At 40.8% G+C, this 21912-nt stretch overlaps 2 protein-coding genes across 5 annotated transcripts in view; one reads left to right on the forward strand and one right to left on the reverse strand.

Annotated features, from left to right (window-relative positions):
• The window catches only part of LOC145465578 (putative ATP-dependent RNA helicase DDX27), a 31401-nt gene extending 19717 nt beyond the window's left edge, over positions 1 to 11684 (forward strand). For 3 of the 4 annotated variants that reach the window (XM_081449354.1, XM_081449353.1, XM_081449356.1), the window contains 16 exons: positions 1051 to 1163; positions 1958 to 2018; positions 2507 to 2657; positions 3284 to 3383; positions 4118 to 4259; positions 5338 to 5474; positions 5991 to 6089; positions 6682 to 6764; positions 7656 to 7750; positions 7949 to 8034; positions 8956 to 9076; positions 9194 to 9276; positions 9936 to 10053; positions 10181 to 10295; positions 10464 to 10526; positions 11015 to 11684. In XM_081449354.1, coding sequence (XP_081305480.1) covers positions 1051 to 1163; positions 1958 to 2018; positions 2507 to 2657; positions 3284 to 3383; positions 4118 to 4259; positions 5338 to 5474; positions 5991 to 6089; positions 6682 to 6764; positions 7656 to 7750; positions 7949 to 8034; positions 8956 to 9076; positions 9194 to 9276; positions 9936 to 10053; positions 10181 to 10295; positions 10464 to 10526; positions 11015 to 11030 — 1583 coding nt within the window. In that variant the 3' untranslated portion in view covers positions 11031 to 11684. The remainder of the gene's footprint in view (positions 1 to 1050; positions 1164 to 1957; positions 2019 to 2506; positions 2658 to 3283; positions 3384 to 4117; positions 4260 to 5337; positions 5475 to 5990; positions 6090 to 6681; positions 6765 to 7655; positions 7751 to 7948; positions 8035 to 8955; positions 9077 to 9193; positions 9277 to 9935; positions 10054 to 10180; positions 10296 to 10463; positions 10527 to 11014) is intronic. The other variant, XM_081449355.1, reaches the window with a different exon arrangement.
• A 38-nt stretch (positions 11685 to 11722) lies between these two features.
• LOC145465581 (calretinin-like) lies at positions 11723 to 20492 on the reverse strand. Its single transcript, XM_081449358.1, has 11 exons — positions 20343 to 20492; positions 19506 to 19573; positions 18198 to 18287; positions 18003 to 18086; positions 17462 to 17518; positions 16971 to 17048; positions 14572 to 14627; positions 13947 to 13986; positions 13805 to 13861; positions 13297 to 13368; positions 11723 to 12834 (listed from the first exon to the last, which is right to left on the reverse strand). Exons 1-11 carry the CDS (start codon positions 20449 to 20451, stop codon positions 12565 to 12567), a joined length of 981 nt encoding a protein of 326 aa, XP_081305484.1. The 5' UTR covers positions 20452 to 20492; the 3' UTR covers positions 11723 to 12564.
• Positions 20493 to 21912: the final 1420 nt, after the last annotated feature.

Genomic DNA, 21912 nt, shown 5'->3' on the forward strand with positions numbered 1-21912 from the left:
CGCACTCTTTAATCTACAATTACTACTAGTTGTATTGACATGAGCCTTGAGGAAAATTCACATTGTGTAGTACAGTGAGCCAATGAACACTGTATAACCACCAATTATAACACCTTGGGCATGAACCAATGCCAGAAAATACATGTAGGTTCAAATTATGGAAAATAATGACCGTCATGGTAATTGCTCTGGGCAATTCCATGATTTTCATAAGAATGTATTCTGCAAAACACGTCTTGTGACTGAGCCTGGGAAATGTTTGGAACATCTTCGTGGAAGTCTTCATCCTGTCATACCTCTAACTAGGAAAGAGTTGGCAGGTGTAACTCAGTACAATTTGGAGGTTGTAACTTTCAGTCGATTGTGTGAAACAGTTATGAAATTTATTAGCCAGCGAATGTTTTTATCTTAATTTTGAGTTACATGATTGTAGAACAGAATCTTTGGAAAATAATGCATCTACACTGTATGAATAATTTAGAAAACACCCTCTAAGAGAGCATGCACAAAAACATCATACTTCTGTAACTGGGTAGAAACACAGATATGTATTTATGTAGAAGCCGTTGATGTAATGATGGCACAAGCAAAGAGAATTTCCTTTTTGATAACAGAAATAAACATTCGAGTGATTTTCCTTTCTTTTTCTTCCAGAGTTTTCAATACAGTGTAGATAAACATTAATTTTCCTCGTGTTTCCTTCAAGTTATAAAAACTCTTGTGAAAGTTTGAGAGAATTTGAAAAAGCTGTAGCCTTAACGATTTGTCTCTTGTCACCACAGTACAGCATTTCTTGTTCTCCTAAACTTCCACTCGTGTTATTAATGACTTGATAGAAAACAAAAAATGTTTTCTGTGTAACACATATTATGTGTATAATTTTTTATTGTGAAAAAATTGAACACAGAACTGAACATGTATTCGGAATGTAGAGGCACAGTCAAATGTAATCTAAAAAGACATGTACTGTACAGGTACATGTACATGTAGCAGAATGTTTTGTTGATTGGATCAAACTTAGCATTGATATTGTTCAAACAACACATTTAGGAAAGACAGCAGCATATATGCTTCCGATATTGGAGCGACTTATTTACCGACCTCAGCAGGCGTCAGTAACAAGGGTCCTCATTCTAACTCCCACAAGAGAGCTGGCCATTCAGGTACTCCTTACAACTTACATTTAAGTAGCATACAGTCAATACATGTAATTTGCCAGTTAGAGTTCAAGAAATAGAAACATTTTCAGTGTTTCTGTCAAGTTATAGAAATGGGATTGGAAGTTTAATTTGGGAGAAAGTGGTATGTTGTTGGAATACAAGACGATTAAGATGTGTGTTCCTGAAGCTTTTTTGAGTTTACTGAACTTTCATGATTGTTTAACTATTAATAATATTATATAACTCGATATAGCAACAGGAAGAAAATGTTTTCCATCTTTTTAAGAAAGACTGAGTATGCAGGCATGAGTTCATGTTGAATTCAGACGAAATCGGATAGGAAATCGGGCAACTTCAAGTTTTAAGTGGACAAAACTCCTGTACCAGAATATTGTTCAGTATATTGAAATCCTTTTTGTATTTTCTAAAAGCTAAAGATAAAGACAGTTGCCTGAAATAACACCAAAAACAATTTCCCACAGGAACTTGAGGAAATAAATTTCAAAGTTCAGAGAAATTGTGCAAACACAGGTAAAATTTCATCATCAGTGTCATTTCACCAGTACTTTCAGGGGTTTCAAATGAACTTCAACATTTGTTTTCAACATTTGGTGTTGTTAGAAATGACTTCTTTTGAGAAGATATTTGAAACAATCGCACAGAAGTTTCCAATACAATGTAAACAATCTCGGTTCAAAGTTTTTTTCCACTTGCTAAACGAACTTGTGGTGGATTCCTTCCTAAATATTTTGAGCATAACATGGAGTATTAAACAGTGGGATTCCTTTTTATCACAGATTCATTCTGTAACCAAAGCATTGTCCAAACACACCAACATCCAAGTGTGCCTGGCTACAGGTGGGTGTTTTGAAGTTATGCTAAACATTAGTAATCTTTTAAGTTGATAATAAGCCTGCTTTCCATCATGATGAATCCTGAGTGTGTATTTACAACTGTGAACGTATTTGATAGTTAAAGAAACCACTTCAGTCATAGGCTTGTGAGAGTTTTTGCCTTCCAAAGTCGAACAGGTAGACTTTCCAGAGGAAGTTTTCCACAGGTCAAGAAGTTGTCAGGGAAAAAAAAATATTGGCATTGCATAAAAACTTAAAATCTTCGGGTGGGTGGGTGGGTGGGTGGGAAAGTCAGCAATGGCAAATGCAACAGAAACAACTGCCCATGCCACAGGTCACATGACCAATACCCAGGCCCGAGCTGTGCGTGAGAAAAACATTTTTAACTTATTTAATTTCACTCATGTTCATGTATTACTCTGAATCCGGTGTTAAAAAAATGTGACAGATTCCTTGTCATTGCTGTGTTGTTCTGTCCCAAACTCTTTCCAGGGGGCTTGGATGGGAAGAGCCAGGAAGCAGCATTACGTAAAGGACCTGACATCGTGATTGCTACTCCTGGGAGACTTGTGGATCACTTGCATAACACTCCGTCATTTAACCTGCAAACCGTGGAGATAATAGTGCTGGATGAAGCTGACAGGTAAAACAACATGATAACAAAATGACTCACATACTGTACATTTAAAATCAGTCCCTTTGTAGATATCCTGCCTTGGGTTGCAACTTGATCCCTCGTACATGTATTTGTTTCGTAGCTGTATACATGCATTTGAAATATATGTTGCCAAAATACTAGCTGACTCAAACTTAAGTAAAATAAAGATTGTTTGTATTTTGTACATTGTACTTGTACCTTTGGTGGGAGGCGCGGTGGCCTCATGGTTAGTGTGCTCGTCTCCGGATCGAGCGGTCCGGGTTCGAGCCCTGGCCGGGGACATTGTGTTGTGTTCTTGGGCAAGACACTTTACTCTCACAGTGCCTCTCTCCACCCAGGTGTATAAATGGGTACCGGCGAACTTAATGCTGGGGGTAACCCTGCGATGGACTAGCATCCCATCCAGGGGGGAGTAGAAATACTCCTAGTCGCTTCATGCTACAGAAACCGGGATAAGCTCCGGCCTGATGGGCCACTTGGCTCGCATGCAGACTTTACCTTACCTTACTTGTACATTTGATGTTTAAATTAGGAATTAATTTGTGAATTGCGCCATTTGTGGTTTTCATACAACAATACTGTAACATTTCAGTTGTTTTTCCCGTCTTCAGAATGCTAGATGAAAACTTTAAAGACCAGATGGAGGAAATTATGAAGCTCAGTCCACGTGGAAGGCAGACAATGCTATTCTCAGCAACAATGACAGATGAGGTAAAATGGTTAAATTTGTAACTATAAAGTTGTTTTCTTTTAATTGAGAGATGATGAAGCTTAAGAGAACCTTTTTCTCAAGAAATCCCACCCAAGTTGTTCTTAGGCATAGATTCCAGTTCTTTTGCGGATGTTACTTCATGTTGCATGGATGATTTCGTGGAGAATGAAACTGTGTTTACAAGCGACGTTGACTGCCCACGTGATCAAAATTTGCGTCGCGGGAGTGGCTGCTTCTATACCCTCGTGGGATAATGATCTAAAAATAACTTGAAAGGGATAACCTTGGAAATAAAGCGTATGTGGAAAAAAAAACTCTCTTGTAAACCTTCTGTCCTCTCCTGTTTGAATATACATGCAGTTCATCCTCGCTATTTCAAACTCTCAGGGGAAACGAAAATTAGTTTGAAATAACCGGAGTTTGAAACAGCCGATAGAAAAAAATGACTGAAGGGAAAATCGAAGGGAAGTGGTTTTGAGTTCGAAATAATGGGGATTTCGAAATAGGCGAGTTCGAATTAGCAGGGTCCAACTGTACTGATTGTGCAACGCTTTCGAGTGGCATACTATGGAATATCCTACAAATGGCTTGCATTGAAGCCATTATTGAGGCCTTGAAAGACTCTAAACCTTTAAAGTGTTGTTGACTATCAAAGTTTAGTTATAGATGTGGCTGTTATGAACATTAGAAACGGTTAATACTTGTGTTAAAGTTCTGTCTATGGTATTTTTAGGTTGAAGAACTTGTCAGTCTTTCATTGAATCAGCCCGTGCGCCTGTTTGTTGACAATAATACCGACGTCGCTCATAACTTGCGCCAGGAGTTTGTAAGGATCAGGAGTAACAGAGAAGAAGATCGCTTAGCTATTATCACAGGTACAGAGTGTACATACATGTATATCTCATACAACGATGACAGAATATTATTTCATCTAGTGCACGTGATTGTCGGGGTTATGAAAGTGAAGAATGATCATCGCAGTAAATTTTCCAATTTAAGCAATTGGAAAGAAGAAGCCTCAAAAAAATCAGGGCTTCAACGGGATTCGAACCCGTGACCTCCGCGATACCGGTGCGATGCTCTACCAACTGAGCTATGAAGCCACACATTGGGAGCGAGGTCAATTTATTGAGTTCATATCTTCCCGTGAGTAGTGAAATGATGTGAAGTTCACTACTCACGGGAAGATATGAACTCAAATAAATTGACCTCGCTCCCAATGTGTGGCTTCATAGCTCAGTTGGTAGAGCATCGCACCGGTATCGCGGAGGTCACGGGTTCGAATCCCGTTGAAGCCCTGATTTTTTCAGTAAAATTTACTGCGATGATCATTCTTCACTTTCATCTACAACCGCTGTTCATATATGAATTATTTCATATAAACTTCACATCCTGTCCGGATTATGGTAGCCCGCTGGAAACATCCAGTGTGTTGTGAGTTACTCTGAAGGACTGGAAACTTACAAAAAATGGAAACACCATTGACTGAACACGATATTTTCACGTCACTATGAAAGTGAGCATGGCAACAAAAGAATGTAGCTCAGGGACTGCACAGGGAAACTAGAGATCTCGTTCCCTGAAGTCACGATCCTATTGGTCAGTGCAAAGAATGTATGAACCAGCATTAATCAAAGCGGTGAAACTCTGTACGCATGTTCAGAAACCATAATTATCGAACTTGGACACAAGCACAATAAAAACGAGGCGCTGGGTCACCGCTGACCGAAAACGCACTGGCTTGTTATTCTCGGCTGCAGTTCTCCCGTATATAGAGATATGAATAAGACTGTATCGTTTTCGTTTATTCTTGCTTCACATCCGCTTATACGTACTTTTCCGTTTGTAACTAATGATGAACAAGCATCCTTTTTGGCGGCATAAATGCCGAGCAGAGGCCTAAGTAAAGATAAAACCTGGTATATTGACGTGTTGTTACTTCATTGCTTGCAGCACTATGCAGTAGAACGTTCAACGAACATTGCCTGATATTTTTGCAAACTAAAGCGTCAGCTCACAGACTGAGAATAATCTTAGGGCTGCTGGGATTGAACGTGGAAGAGCTCCATGGAAACTTGACACAATTACAGGTGCGTGACGATTTCGCGTTACATTTACTCAACTTTGGCACAATTACAGCGCTGTTCCGTGACATTTTTCCTAGCGTTCCTTTGTACTTGTTTCAGAGGCATTATTTTCCTCTCACATTACCTCTGAGCTGCATATAACACGAGCGGAGAAACTGCCAGCGGGAATAGGGAGAAGCTTACTTCTCATGTCGTTTATCCCATTTTCTTGACCTTAGCGTGTTTTTCCATCGCGTGTACGCGTGCCTTTAGGTACACATGGCTAGTCACAAAGGTGTTTTTCTCAGTTTACTTAAGGTCGGTAGTTCCTCCAAATCAAGGGCTGCTGTTTTGCCAGACAAGCGGGCAGCTAGCGTTTTAGAGGGAAAGACTTTTTGTGCATCTGAAAAGTAGGAATTGACCAAGAAACCATTTGTCGTTGTGTTCGTGTTGAAATGCTTAAAAACTGATTAAACGACTGGTATGATTTACCTCTTCAATGGCCTCTGACCCTTTTTCTTTTCCTTGTTATTCTTTCAGAGGCTGGAAGCTTTAAGGAAATTCAAGGCCGGCGAAGTTGACATTCTTGTAGCTACGGACTTAGCATCTAGAGGACTGGATATTTTAGGAGTGAAAACGGTAAGTGTAAGCTAGGAGACCAGACGCCATGAACCCGTAGACGGACATCGTTAAAACCGTGTTCACTTTTGGCCCTCCCCCGCTCCTCCCACCTCAAAATCCTATTTATCAAGGTGTATTTGGAGAACAAGAGTGTTACTGAGTTGGTCAGTGACACTGAAGCTACTCGGAAGAGCTTCCGTCTTCTGTAACAACGCTGGCATAATTACTGTTTACTCAACCTTAAGATAGTGCAAAAGCAAACAATTACCAAATACTTGTAAAATGTTCGTGGCTAGTCTGACGCGGCGTTTCGTCTCGTACACTTAGGATAGTGCACTGTGATTAGTGAATTGCATGGCTAGGAGGCGGTATGGCCAAATGGTTAAGGGTGCTGGATTTGAAATCTGGAGGATCCTCCACCCTACCGCTATTTGGCTTTGTTCTCGGTAGTCCCAAGTTCAACTCCTCAACTGCGTTGTGTAAATAGCCAACTGGCCAACCTCCCACCAGTTGGGATTCGTAGGCTCTATTTGTAATTAATTTTACAGTGCTAAATACATTTGACACTTAAATGGAGTTTTGTAATTGTTTTTATTGCTCGATTTAACAGGTCATTAACGCCAACCTTCCGCCGACGCTGAAGCAGTATATTCACAGAGTTGGAAGAACAGCTCGGGCGGGACGCAGTGGAAGGTATGTGGTTAATTAATGTCTCTACCGTGCACTGCAAGCTGACATGTAATACTTAACGTTTTAAATAACTGTTCCTATCACTGCAAGCCAAGGGGAAATCGGTGGTGTTCGTTTCCTGGTGTGACCGTGAATGGCCTGCAGGAAGGCTCTCTTGTGTGGGTCCCGTAACCCGCGGTTTCCTCGCTCGCGTGAAACGCAAACAAGATTTCTGATCGAAGGCTAGTACAACGTAGATAGAACTGCCAGCGGTGTTTACGATTTTTCTTATCCGATCGATATCGTCTGTGGATCCAATCAGCTACGTCTCGTGGATTCCAGCTACTTTGAGAATGTCATGACGAAATTAACCATTAATTGGAGGCCAGACATAAAAAGCTTTTGTCGATACAGTATCGTTCAAACTCGTGCATTGTTCTCCCGAAATTTCGCTGATATTTCGTCGTAATTTCGACGCGAATGACCATGACGCCTCGCTGAAATGTAGGTGGAATATCAGCGCTTCAAACAAAATACCTGCAATATTTCTATGACTTAAACGAAATCTCATACGACAGTTTTCAAACACGATAACTCAGTCTAGCGATTTTTCGCAGCTGGGAATCGAATCATGGTGAAATTTCGCGAGGGTGAAATGACACGTAGTGAATTTTCCTGGCCTTGTATCAGTATTTTAAAACACACGTCCACACATTTAGCGCAATTGTTAAATGTTATGTTGGTCATGTTCTAGTCTCTCTTATCTCAGTATTGTGGCAGGCAAAGCATCATTAGGGAGAAGTCCTTTGAAAGAGAAAAACACTTTTGAGTAAACCTTTGTGTTGTCGCTGTAAACTGTGTTGTTTCTTATTTTTGCTCATTTCCTAGCTGTTTATGCCCATTTCCCTTTTGCAGATCTGTTTCGCTAGTCGGAGAAAAAGAAAGAAAACTGCTGAAGGAAATTGTAAAATTAGCCAAGACACCAGTGAAAAGTAGAATAGTCCCTACAGGTGAGAAAAGAAGTTGATTTTTGTTGTTGTTGTTATTCGTTTTCTCCAGTTAACGTGCTAATATGTTGCTGTGGGCTTCATGTCCTACACACTCAAAAATGCTGTCTCTAAAATTATTGACTGTTTTGGCATGTTTAACTTTTGAGTTAAAGTCGTTCCTAGACCTGATCTGCAAGTTTTTTATTTTTTTCTCCCCAGAGGTGATTGAGAAATATAAAAGTAAGATTCAAGGACTCGAGAAGGACTTGAAGGAAATTTTGAAACAAGAAAGCGAAGAAAAAGAGGTAGGCATGTAGTGATTAGGCGTGGCTGGCCTCGCACAAGGATAACAAGCACTTAGTTGATCTTGTGACCAGATCTCTTGTGGCTCTGTCCATAAGGGATCTGGGGACGAGAGTTTCACCTAGTCTCAAATACGTGTACAGCGGATTCTCGCCGTAGCCTCCAGCATTCAAGAGAAATAAAAACATGTCCGTGAAGGGGGAGCCCGTAAAACAGCAAACTCAAATGACAAAACTGATATTGACACGTCATACTATAAACCGGCTTGTCGGTTCTCGCAGTGTCCTTTGTTTATGTGCCACGGGACCGCCAACCAACTATACTAACTACACGAAATGATCTTATCTGTTAACTTATCTGTTAAGTGAACTGCCACCGTTGCTTAGCTACCAAAGATCCGAATGAACCGATCAGGGTGGAGAATATTTATTCTAGTAACATGAATTCGACCTGGTCTCTGAGTCACTCAGGATCCATTTTTTGTTTAGCTAGGCCTGCTTCCTTCGGCTTTGAGATTTTTCTCTGGAGAAAAAGATCGAGGTCAGTGTAAACTGCGATCAACGAGAAGCGTCTCGAGAAATACGAGACAAGTCTCGCGAGGCGAGAGACGCCTCTCGAGTGAAACGCGACGACTCTTGAGAGAAACGAGACGCATCTCTAAAGAAACGAGACGAGCCTCGAGAGAAATGAGACGAGTCTCGAGAGAAACGAGAGGAATCTCGAGAGTAACGAGACGAGTCTCGAGAGAAGGGATAACTTCTTTTTGAGCGGTTATGTGGCTCAAAAATTAAAAAAAAAAAAAAAAAGACATTAAACAACATTCAACACTACTGGAACATCACACTATTCTGTTGACCTGACGTCCGATTATTTTCCACCTTAAAATTCCCTTTTAGCTCAGTTTGCTTTAATTCCCTCTTCAGCTGAGAATCTCTGAGATGGAGATGAATAAAGCACGGAACCTTATTGAACACGAAGAAGAGATCTTCTCCAGGCCTCCGCGGGTGTGGTTTCAAAGCAAGGCAGACCTAAAAAGAAAGTCTGGTAAACGATCTATTAGATCAGCTGAATTTGAAGTGTTGGACAGTTTTAACTTGCGCAAATCGGTTATGACTCAGAAGTGAAATTTCACTTTCCTTGTATATATGTTTTTGTCCGCAGACAAAGCAGCAAACGGACCAGCCAGCAAGAAATCCAAAAATGAAAACAAGAAAGGAAAGATCGCAGCCAGCGCAAATGAAAACGTAAGGCTGCCTTTTTCAGAGTTCCGTTGTTTTCCTTTTTACTTTACGATACGGAGATGTGACAATTGCTTCCAACTTAAAATATCTTCCGGTTTTAGTAAAAACAGCATATCAACGAACCACGTCAGGTGTGTACCCTATTTCCATGCAAGTCTCTTTAACAATGTGGTGCTGTCATTATTAAATGATTTAATGGTTAACGCTTTGGACTTTAGTTCATTAAGTCCACTGTAAGCTCCAAACACTTCACTCTCATATCGCCTCTTTCTCTCCTCACCCAGGAGTAAAATTAAGTGCTGCTGAAGGTTAATATGTGATGTACTGGCAACCCATCCAAAGAAAGTAATATTGTACTCAACCCCCAGCCTTAAAAGGTAGCCTGCAGAACAATCGTTCCCGTACGGACCATGTAGGGTTTTCTGCATTTTTGCCGCGCGAAAATTGAAGGCGGGGACAAAAACTGCAGTTATCGCGCGCCCAAAATGCGGCAACTCTTGTTACGGAGGCTTCTTGAAAACAATTTTTCTTCACATCCTATCCACTAGACGGCACGACCTACCCTGCCCTGCTCCCGTTTAACGCCGGAAATGGCAACCCCAAACTGTTATCAATGTGTTAACGTCTGTTTACAGAGGGCACTATATGATATTTGTTTTTAGGAAGAGGATAAGAAGAAGCGAAAAGAGATGGAATTCATCGCACGAGAGGTCAAGCGGTCGAAAAAAAAGAAACGCTTGCACGCCTTCCCGCCGGACAAACCCGATTTCAACTCAAAAGGTTTGTATATCTTAAAATTTTCTTTCCTATTCATGAAATACCATATCTTGCGCGCCAGAAATTGTGATTTTGTGGTAATTCTGGTTCTTGTCAAAGGTGTTGTTGTAAATATTAACTTGTTTTCCAGCAGGAAAATCATCAAAAACGAAGAGTGCTGCCGCTGCTGGTGGTTCACGGCTCAAGGCATTTGACAAAGAACTCACGGATACAAGCAAAAAAGCGCTAAAAACCTTCAGACAAAGGTTTGTTACTTTTAAGAGAATTCTGCCATTGCACTGGCCTTGTCATAGACGAATGGTTAATAGTTTAGTCTTCTAGGCTAGTCACGCGCTGTTCAAAACATGGACGTTTTGTGTATGACAGGTAAATACCCATGTTTAAAGCTCTTTATTTTTTACTGTATTATTTAGCTCAAGACCCGATGATTCAAAGAAGTTCAAGAAAAGTCCAGGAAGGTTTAAATCAAAGAAAAGGTTTGTTTCACCTGGACGTTCACTTTACAAAGAGCGAACCAAGTCGTAGGATACATAGTGTCGTAAGTGGTCCTATGTGACGAGAAGGGGTTTATGTCCACTCAGTGTCGAAAGATAATGGGAAATCCCTGTTTCCATTCATGAAATTTGACTTGTGATACACGTCAATGCACACGCTTCGAGAACTGTACTTCTCCGAACTCATTGAAGCCAAATTTAGCCCGTTTGACACTATAACAGGATACGACTGGAACTCAACTATACAACCTACAAATTAATTTTTGTTCCTTTACGACTTGCCATCAGCCAGTCATTCCCATTTGGTTTCCAAGTCTCTGGTAAGAAAGCAAAGGTCTTGAAAGCCTTTACAGCAACCTAACCTGCATAGCTGGCGGGATTAGCTTTATTTTGGTGACATCATTGCTTTTCAGGAATGGATTGGCTAGAAATTCATGCCTTACTTACTCGTCTCTGTCCTTTTGTTGTAGATACAAGAGAAGATGACCCGAGTACAGTTGCAAGAGCCGAAACTGAATAAATTTTTATTTTAAACTGAATCCATTGAATCACCGGAGAGAAATTAAAGATCATGAGTTCCTCGCTGTCAAGGTGTAGAGCCACAGAGTACGTCTTGTTATTTCTCAATTCAGTTCCCATGGCTTGTTGCCCTGAGTATTGGACCCTTTATTTGTAATGGTTTTGGAAGAAAGCCTATCTGAAAATCGCCGTGTTTCAATAAATTGAACTTTTCGAAAGAAAGTAGGAATTATTGTACGGATTGATTTTTGTCACCCAATCAGGTATACTCACTAAAACCGCGCGTCTTTTCCCCGCGCTTTGGACTGAGTGCTGCATGATTGGAGTTGTTGTGAACGTGGGCGCTCCTTATGACTAACGGTCGCTGGAGAGTGGTTTCTACGTCACGGTTTGCGCCTTTTGAAAAGTTTAGCCTAAAATTTTTCAAGTTTGTTTTGTGTAATCCGTGTTAATCTCCTCCATCCGTGTTCCTTTTGGGGTTATTATTATCTCTTTGGTGTTTTACTATCGTGGTAAACTACTATTTTCAGGATTCCTTCAATTCAAAGGTAATTTTGAACATAGCCAAAATAATCCAAACTACCGTAACTGAGCTCCTTTAAGTATATCGCTGGGGAGTGGTGTCGATGTGTTCGCAACGATTGCTGTGCGCTTTTGGGAGCGATCATGTAGCGAACCGGTCATTATGTTACCCGCTCAATCCATATCTGAACGAAACAATATCTAGTGATGCTTGTTTTCCTCGATCTGCTCTGTTGTATTTCACTTGGAATTTGTTTCCCTAGCCAAAGAAAACACCGACCAATAACTCTTAAAGCTGAAGTTGAGCTAAAAGAAACACACTAAGAAAATAAAGAAGCAATTGTTATGCGCCTGGTCGTCACTTTAATGCCGTCAGTATTACGAAACGTTGCGTTTCAAACCATTTATTTTTATTTTATTTTATCCATTGAAACATGAACAGATTGTTTTAAGGCTTAGAAGGAAATGAATGCTCTTTAAAAATGTTATGAGTTGAGTTTGAATTCAGACTGTTCGCAGCCTATTTTTCAACGAAAGAAAAAGTGAGCGAAACGAACTCGAAGCACGCGGAGGCGAGGGCGGGAAGCAAGCAAAGCCAACCAAACTTCCCCATCCTCTACCTCGTCAAATCTCCCGTTTTGCACTGGCGACTAGTTCTCTCGCGATTCTATCCGCGCGTTCAACGATCAAACAAAAAATAGAGGGCTGTGAACAGTCTACGTGTGAATCATTACACTCGTTGCACAACCCAGCGTCGCGTTCAAGTGTAGAGCGTAGTTATTATTTCTCTTACCGCGGAAGAATTAAGTTTTAATATTGTCCTTATTTATTACTGTTTATTCTTTTAATATTCGTTTTATCGTTATGCTAACGCCAGTTTCTTTAGTCATGGAGGTTTAAAAGTCATTAATTGTCTAGAGCAGCGCGCTTTACAAAAACTCGAAGGTTGAAATTTTCTGAAATTTAATTTACTCTTTCATCACAGTAGCCAACAACAGCCCGTACTTCCTTCAGTGGAACCGCTGTCGTCCTGTTTCTTCGCTTGTTCTTGTTGATCTGCTGCTTTCTCGGCTCTTCTCTCGGCTTCACGCCCTTCCACGTCAACCTTGATATCTTGAACTTTTCGAGACTGCGCCACCGAGAAAAACAGGGCCAATTCTTCCTTCTGTACCGCATCATCGCCGTCACGGTCAGCGAACTTCATAATCATGTCACGCTGGTCATTGATGGTTTTCATGTCCGGTGGTTCCTGAAAATTATCGGAGAAGCTATGTCACGCAAACAGGCAAAACAAACAAACAAACAAACAGAAAAACAAACAAACAATCAGGCACAGACAGAAAAGGGAAAACTGCAAAACCAATCCTCAATTGTCCGGTTTTCACTGAACAATCACAATATGTCACATATTCAGTTAAGAAGGCTGCATGTTCACCAACATGGCCGCAGATTTTCCAAGGTGGTCATAGCAACGCGCTGTTACTTTTACTTCCCGACGGCTGTAATATAAACAATCAGATTTACAGATTTTCGGCCAAAAGTGGCCGTCGACACCATCATCGTCATCCTCACGGAACCTTTTTTCCGTACCTTTTTGTAGGCAAGTATAAAGCAGAATAAAGGTGTCTGATTAGAAGAACGCGTATAAGAAGGAATTCGTTGCTAAGAAACCGTTTACGCTACAGTATTTGAAAGGAAGCGGTATTTCCACCTTGTTGTTCTTGATGTACAAGTCTCGTATAAGAGCATCTAGCTCAGCACCGCCAATGCTTCCATTGTGATCCTGTGTGGTAGGCAGAGAGAAAAAAAAATCGAAAATCAATAGCTCATTTCCGAGTTGCCTCTTGCCTCTTTCTCCGGAACGATTCCTCGTGCAAAACGTTTCTCATGAAAATGAGTTTGATTTGCATGAAATTAAACTTATAGAACTTATAGATGAACAGCATTTTCATAACAATCGTTTAGCACCAAGACTCGTTTTGATGCTGAGGCAAAGGACAACTCTGAAGGGCATTGGCCTATTTAAGGTTTGATTGAGAATATCCTCATGGAGGAGCTAGCCTGAAGGATAAAAAACCATGGAAATTAATAGAGAAAAATAAACAAAACCAGCTAAAATTAATAAACAAGTATTAAAAAGAGGGACGTTTAAGATTCGATAAGATGCATATTATACATCTCCAATGTAACTGCCAGTGTAATAACATAAATTCACCTACCTGATCGTAGTGGTACCAGATTTTCTCAAATTCTTGTCTTGTCAGGTTTTGCCTGATCTGTTTGTATAGAGTATAATTGTGTTTGAGAGGCAATATTGACTAGGTTGCATTGCTGGGATCATGAAAGCAGAGATGATTTTACCTGAAACTTCGAGAGGAAATTCTCTTCAACGGGCAGAAGTCTGTTGATGAAGAAAATAGCAAACTGTCACTAACAATAAATAAAGACAGGTCTCAACAAGACAGTGGAAAACCTCTGCTTTGTAATACTTGGCCCAACAGACACTAAAAGTGGTTTACCCACGACTTTATACGTAGCTTAGATAATGGCTTTAGTGTTGTGTTTGTTGAGCTTGGTTAAATACCTTGCTCTAAAGAACCATTTGTGCGAATTCTATCGTTGAACAAATTAAAATCCCCTGCTTACTAATCGTTGCCCATTACGCTAAAATAACCATTCCATCGCAACACTCCTTCAGAAAGTGCTCATCAAACCCGGAAAGGCCACAAATGCTTTCAAAATAAAAGAACTGACGATATTGAACTAAGTCGCTTCACTCTCGTCCCCAGAGACTTCTGTTCCTCTTAGCCTGCGGGGCCTTGGCTTCGAGGCTAAATGGGGCCAGGTGGCTCGATCTGGGGACGAGACTGGCTTTGTTTGTATCCTGGTATCAGTTGAAAAGATTTGTTCCCTGTTCTACGTTCGTGTTGATGTGACCATAAACAAATAAAAAAGAACGACCAGCCAACTGCACAGTGACACTAACTTAGCCATTTCTGATAACTCTATCTCTCCGTCTTTGTTCTTGTCAAATGATTCCAGCTGAAACAAGTAAAACAATTTTGGAATCTTGTCAAAACACAGTTCTGTTTCTAGTGATACATGTACATATTCTAAACACGCAAAAGGGTTCATACTTTTCAGTCGTTTGACGAATTTCTGACCCCCCTCCTTTTCCCCATGTCATGGTAAAAAGCCCAATGTACCCAAACTCCCTGTTCAGTGCGTTCTAGTTTCTCAGAAACAACACTGTAAGATGGGAGTAAGAGAGAGAACGAATGCAACCAAAACAAAAGGAAAACCAAAAGAAAAGAAATCGTAGGCAACAAGCTGCCAGTGATTGTAGCACCAATTTTATCACCGGCAGATTAAAAGTACTGTTTCTGAGAAATCTTCCCTGAACCACACTGTTGACCCCTTTGACTTTTGTCAACCAATCAAAGAATACTATACGGTAAGCACATATCAAGCCATCATAGCGTACAGTACAGTCGGTTGCTTGGCAACTTCCAGACGAAAACTGCGGGCGAGAACTGCGGTACTCGGTGCTTTTGTTTAGTCTCAAATGAGAGTAAAAGGTTTCGTGCGCAAGAAAGAAAGTGCGGAACAATCGCTAGAACTTAGGTGTGTTGTTGTACGGTTAGCTTTGGTGGTTATTTCGCGATCTGTTTTACGTAATAAGGGAAGATCATTTTGGTTTGCATTGCCATCGCTTTCGCGTGCACCTGTTTATATATGTAGCACGCAAGTTTACACTTGTCAAGGTCGCTTTGAGAAATTCTTTATGGAATATCTGATTTCGTGCCTGCGGCCGTGGAGTAGATGATAACTTGAAATATGAGAAATGTTTGTTCGTGAGTGAGAAATGGTGTTGACAGGCCGTCGCGACCCTTGTGGCGATGTCATTCAGAGACCGTGCCCGTCTGCATGAATATCTGCACGTCCTCTGCGGATCATAATTGGCAGTCATTTTCACGGTGTTATATATTGCTGCTTTGGGTTCATTATTACAGGTATTTAAAGGGCATCTTTTGAGGCCGAAATTGGTTCGTCCCGTGCAAAGTTATTTACATGTAAAAAGAAAAGCCAAGATGGATGCTAAGTGCTCGTCCCGGGGGGGGGGGGGGGGGCACAGCCATATGTGGGCTATATAGGTATGTGCCGCTGTGAAGGGTATGGTTTTCAAGCAGTTTACTATAGGATAGGGTATATAAATCAGAGCGTTTGGGTCTAGAATAGGGTGTAATTTTTCACAAAACTGACTAGTTGGTTGAAGATTTTATCTAGACTAAGGAAACCAGGAATTGCCACTCAAAAATATAAAAAAATCAAGTCGACAAGTTTAAATTTACGTAATCAGCCTCAACAGTGTCGATAGATGGGGGGATTTAGGGAGTTTAGTCTAGTATAGGGTAGCAAAATTCAGCTGAACTAGCTCTGGTATAGGCTAAGGGTTCCAGGGTCCCAGCGGGACATCCCCACCCAGAAATTCCCAAAGTACCCCCCCCCCAGTGCTCGTGCGGCGGGGACGTGGGGGAGGGGGAAGAAGCGGGAAAAAAAGGAGGGAGATTGCGTTTTTCGCCTCCCCTACCCCTTCGTTGTTTACGCCTGGCTAGCAAGTAACGGCTCGTCCATCGAACTGAACAGTCCTGAATGCCCTCAATCTATCATTCCAGCGTTTTGTTTTACATTTTAACCCATTTCTCATATAAAGCGTAAGGCCTGTGAATGCGAGTGCAATTAAGGATTTACACGGCCAGTTATATTTGAAAATTCTACCAAAATTGCCAAGCTTTTAACTAGGCGAGTGCAAATTGAAAGAATTTCAAATATCACAAGGAGTGAAAATCTTTAATTGCTCGTGCTTTCAAACGATTACTCATTTATGATATGACCGAGAAAGCTACAAACGCGTCTGCAATTTGCGCTGCAGTGCAAATTAATCACAATGAAATAATTTTCTCAGTCAAATAAAGCAGCAAGGTAAACCGTTAGCGTTTCATGTAGTTAGTTTGGAGCATTTTTTAACGAGTCCTTTACCGTCAACGAGATAACTCCACGGTTAAGAAAATCACCTTGAAATAAAGGGCTTTCACTTAAAGTGAAAGTAAGCTGCCCGTGCTATTTGTCAACTTGTCGCGCTGCGTAACGGAAGACTACACATGCAGCTTAAAAACAATTGTCGCTTTCTTTTTCAAGTTCCTCTCTCCTGACGATCCTTAGTTATTTTCAATTTTTTTTATTACTTCTCTGTTGTTTTTTCTACCTAAGAAAGCTATGTTGAGATGTCCTTCAATTTGAAAAAAAGTTTGTAACTGACAAGATTGGTTAGTACATACGGCAACCTTTATTACGCAGTCCTTCACTGTTACCATGGTTACCTACCGCTGCATTGACGTACTCTTCAATTCTTTGTGGACTGACATGTGGGTTATTAACAGTCAACAGGTCTTTAAAGAAACCCTGTAACGCAGTCAGAGAAAAAAAGAAAAAAGTTTTCCGTTTGAATTTATTCTGGGTTCTAAATTGTTTCATTGGCAAGACAGCTTTCGCTTAGCTCGTTAGGTGGCCAGGGTATGGCGCTTATGTGTGCATTCTCTAGAATTGAATTCAAGCTCAATTCAGATAACTGAGTCTTTGTTAATTAACTGAAAAAGTAGCTTCTCGTTAGCGTCTACCTTATAGCTTAACCTGCGTAGTAAGCGTTCTGGTATTTTGCTCAATTTTCGGCCTGCCAAAATGCGGTAAATTCTTTTTTGTAAGAACGCTTGCAACAAAGGCAAGGACTTCTTTTATCAAGCCCATGGAATGTTTTACACTTTGAATCTGATAAGTCGCTGGACTGATGACGAAGGGTACATTTAATTTTAACAAACCCTCAAGTGTTTCTTCTCTAGGTATCCTTCACGATAGACATCGTAATGATTCCAGATCTGAAATGAGAGCGCGTAGTTTTTGCTTTAGTTTCTACTTTCAAAAGCAGATTAATAGTTCAGAAGGAAAAAAAAATTAATACACCAGGTACGCTAAGAGGGGGCAATGGTACGTGAGTTGATGAGGTCTTGCCGATTGCGAATCAAGTGACCTCTGGACCTCTGTCACGCACATCACACAACGCAGCATTGCGTCACATAGGGAGGGCTAGAACCTGACTACTTGTAGTGACGTCACTGACCGTTCTACAGAATCTTTACCCGTATCGATCACATCATTGAAAGGGCTGACTGATCAAAACTTCGTACCCTTGATTAACTGAATTCGGTTTTAGAAGTTATTGATTTCTGATTTCCTTTTGGCCTTTTTTCAACCTCTGCTATCTCTGAAACTCTGCCTCAAAATAACACGGGGAGTGTCACAATTTCTAAACTGGCAATAAAATGTTCTACCCAGTAATTGAACATTGCATTACATTCCTACCTTCATAAATTCAACGCTGGAAATTTTTGACTCTCGGTGGAACTGAAGAAGAAAGTTCTGTTCTGTAGGAAGAATTTGGGCTACCTGAAACCAGGAAGAAAGAAAGAAAGATAGAAAGGAAGTGAACAAACGTTACCAACATTCTTTACGAGAGACAACAGAGTTTCATTAGAGTCATCAGGTTTACAAACTAACCTCGTTAATTTCCAGACGGCCATCATAGTTTTTGTCGTATCTCTCTAGAATAAGTTCTCGCATCTCTTTGACTTTGTCTTTAGCCAAACCCTGTTGCAGAGAGATCATTGAATCATCATTAAAAAACAAATTCCCCCTGTAGATCCTCCCACTTACCCATACCATTCTACTGTCGGCGATCAGACGTTCTCTTTTTTTTGTTTTTCCTCTCTCTTCCACCACCGCGAAAAAAAAAAATAAATAAATAAATAAATAAAATAAAACAAACAAACAAATAAAAACTAAACTAAACTAAACCAAAACGCCCGATCGCTGGTCGTGACCACTACCTTCGTATCGTCTGTTTGTTCTGTCTCTTATAGCAAATTAGTGTAAAATGTTGCGAATTTTCTTTTTTTCCCCTACGCAGGCGCAATCTTCCTGCCCCTCCGCGAGGATGATTTCGTGACGAGCCCAAAGAACGTCGCGCTACATTTCTCGGGTCCCCGCAATCCCTTTCCCGTCTTTTCGTCTCCGACTCCCCGTACCCCCGCTGCCCATTCACCCGGGTACCACCCCTTCTCCGTAAACGTAACATATTCACCGGTGGCCACTGCTGCTGGGCTTCGATAACACTTTTAAATATTGTTTACAATTCAAAATATTTCACTCGCGTTCTTTGTGTTTGATTTTCGGTAAATCGGTGTCAGTGACCGCCCGTTTAACAAACAGGTGGTCTGATTGTTAACTGGCACACTATATTTACTACTTTATATTTTACAAAAGACAACAATAGATTCAATTTCACGAGTATTAGAATTTTAAAATGGTCTCTTTTTATTTTCATCTTCCAGCAGGCCGCCGAAACTCCTGCCTTTGCTTTATCTATACGTTATCAGAATAAACACTATTGGTTATAAATACATTAAAGGAGAATTTTCCATTCTGCATCCCTCCAGTGAAACAATCTAATATTTGTATTTTAAATTATGAACGTGTATTCTGTACATGAATTTATCCCGCCTTGAAAAAAATTCAAGGCATTTCCAGTCCACAGTAATATCATCCTTTGAAAGTATTCCTTTCCGTGCCACACGAAAAAATAATTATTTGAATCATTAACCACCAATGAATAATTTCTCTCGATTTGGCAATGGCCTTCAGATAAATAATTTATTCGCAACTCGTGTTATTATCATTTTAAATGGTGAGCTTTCCGCGGATGACAAGCTTCGTTACGGATATGTTTGAGCCATAATTACGGCATTTTTGGTGAGAATATTCAAAGCCACACGCCTGTCCGCGATAAAGAAAATAATAAATACTTACATGATATCTTGCTTCGAACAGTTCTTGTAGAAAAGGATCCAGCTCTCTGGCTTCAATGTAACCATTACCTGTGATTGTAAATCAAGAGTAAACCTTGTCGAGAATGTTTTTGAGAAGCTTCTTTCAACGAAATCAACCTCGCCACAAAATGAACCGTTGTGGAAAACCGATCTGTATTATTTCATACATGAATTGAGGTATATTTAACAATAAATTGCCTTTTAACCTCGCTTTTAAATAACTAAATATTGCTTGAAGGATTTCTGGGATAACTTCGTTTCAGAAAAAATCGATGTTTTTCTTTTTTATTCAAAATCGCCAAAAACAAAAGCCAAAACAAATTTCGAAAATCCACCCGTCTTTACGACAGCAGTGACATATGCAAATTTGGAACGGTGAAGAGAGTCAATGATCGCGAATTGAAATAAGGTTTCTATACTACACAATGTATGCCTTTGTAAGTACATCGGCACATTGTAATATTACGAATCGATACTTAACTCTTTTAGCAATCGGAAAAAAAGGGAGAATTATTTAAAATATCCGTGAGAAGGTGAAAGAATATGGGAGGTATATTCCTGATAAAGCTGCATTTATACCCCAAGACACTTGCATGTCGAACGGAGTTTGCCAAATAGTTTTCTATGTTGCGCGGTTACCTGAATTGAACACGATGTGGCGAAAAATATCAACAACCTCTAAACGAATTCAATGCGAAGTGAAAACTTTTTTTCAGACTAGATCTGCTAAACAGATCCTGTATTTAGCTATATTTTCATCGCAGCTGTCGCACGGTTAACGCAAAAAAATATTCTACAGAATTTAAGCGTAGCTTACCATCTTTGTCGTATTTCCTAAACACTTCCATAAACTCAGTCGATGTTAGCTGAGTTTTGCCATGAAACTTGGTGACAAACGGCTTCATTCCTGAGCGGGAGGAAGCCATCTTGCGTGAGTTAGCCCTTCAACGCAGCACCCTGCCACAGACAAGGCAGCTTATAATGTAAACAAACACCACTTGACCAGCTGACCACGACAGAAGATCTCCAAATTTGAACAAATCATTTGTTCTGGCTGCTGTTATTGGATGAACTTGATGAGCTAAAAGCTCAATATCAGCCGCTTTTTTTGTGCGGTTTATATAATGGGAAAGGGTTGTATCCTGTAAACTTTATGTCGTCGCTTTGGGGACACACGATCAATCTGTGAACGGGCAGTGTTTCTATTTGATTTTTTAAAAAAAAAAAAAAAGAAAAAAAGCACATAAACTGAATCAAAATCAATTTTTATATAAGCGTAGTTAAAAAAATCTATGATACGCTTTAATGTATAATTTATGAAATTTTTTTATGGATTAAAATCCAAAACCTATTTCCAGTTACCTGTCTGTAAAGACAGTAATTACGTTAAGTCTATGTCGGGCCAAGCGGCTTCACTTCCATTTTCTATTGCAGTTGTATTTCTCCTGGATAGGATGTTAGTCCATCATGGGGTTCCACCCTTAGCATTAATTTCGCTGGTACCCATTTTTACAGCTGGGCTGCAGGAGTCATGTGTCTGGCTGTGGAAGGCATCACAATGGGCTTCAAGAGGCGCTTCAACATACGCTGAGGGGGGCTACGTTGGCTGTGAGGGACTAGGCTGGCAATGGCGTTTTCCCGCCAAACTCAAATAACTAATTCGCTTCGCTGCTCGCGCGCATGTCGCGCTCGTACACTGACTGGAGCGAAGTGGAGTGAATTGGAGTGGAACGAAGTGAAATGGAGTGGATTGGAACGAAGTGGAGTGGAGTGGAGTGGAGTGAAGCAAAGTGAAATGGAGTGAAGTGGAGTAGAGTGGAGGGAAGTTGAATGGAGAGGAGTGGAGTGAAGCGAAGTGAAATGGAGTGAAGTGGAGTAGAGTGAAGTAGAGTGGAACGAAGTGGAGTGGAGTGGAGAGAAGTCGAGTGGAGTGAGCGACGTGGAGCGGAGTGAACAGATGTAAAATAAAGTGGAGTGGATTGGAGTCGGAGTGCAGTGGAGCGAAGGGAAGGGGAGAGAAGTGGCCGGAGTAGATTGGAGTGGAGCGAAGGGAAGTGGATAAAAGTAGAGTGGAGTGAAGCGAAGTGGACTGGCGTGGAGTGGAGCGAAGTGAAGTGGAGAGGTGGAGTGGAGTGGGGCGGAGTGGAGTGGAGTTGAACAAAGTGGAGCGGAGCGGAGTGGAGTGGAGTAGAGCGGTGTGGAAAAATGGCGGCATGGAAATAGAATGAAGTGGAGTGGAGTGGAGAGAAGCACTGTGGAGTGCAGTGAAATGGACTGGCGTGGAGTGGAGTATTAGTTGGTTGTTGGTGGTTTGGAACTTGGTCGGTTGATTGTATGGGTGGTTGTTTGGGTAGATGGTTGGTCGCTTAGCAGATTAGTTGGTAAAT

The sequence above is a fragment of the Orbicella franksi genome, chromosome 13 (assembly GCF_964199315.1).
Source record: "Orbicella franksi chromosome 13, jaOrbFran1.1, whole genome shotgun sequence".
Lineage (NCBI taxonomy): Eukaryota > Metazoa > Cnidaria > Anthozoa > Scleractinia > Merulinidae > Orbicella > Orbicella franksi.

Excerpts from the sequence above, each read along its gene's own strand:
- LOC145465581 (XM_081449358.1), bottom strand. The coding sequence starts at position 20,451 with ATGGCTTCCTCCCGCTCAGGAATGAAGCCGTTTGTCACCAAGTTTCAT. Across the intron at positions 18,288-19,505 it reads TGTTCGAAGCAAGATATCAT|GGTTTGGCTAAAGACAAAGT; the intron begins GTAAGTATTTAT and ends TCTCTGCAACAG. Across the intron at positions 13,369-13,804 it reads TCTGGTACCACTACGATCAG|GATCACAATGGAAGCATTGG; the intron begins GTAGGTGAATTT and ends CCTACCACACAG.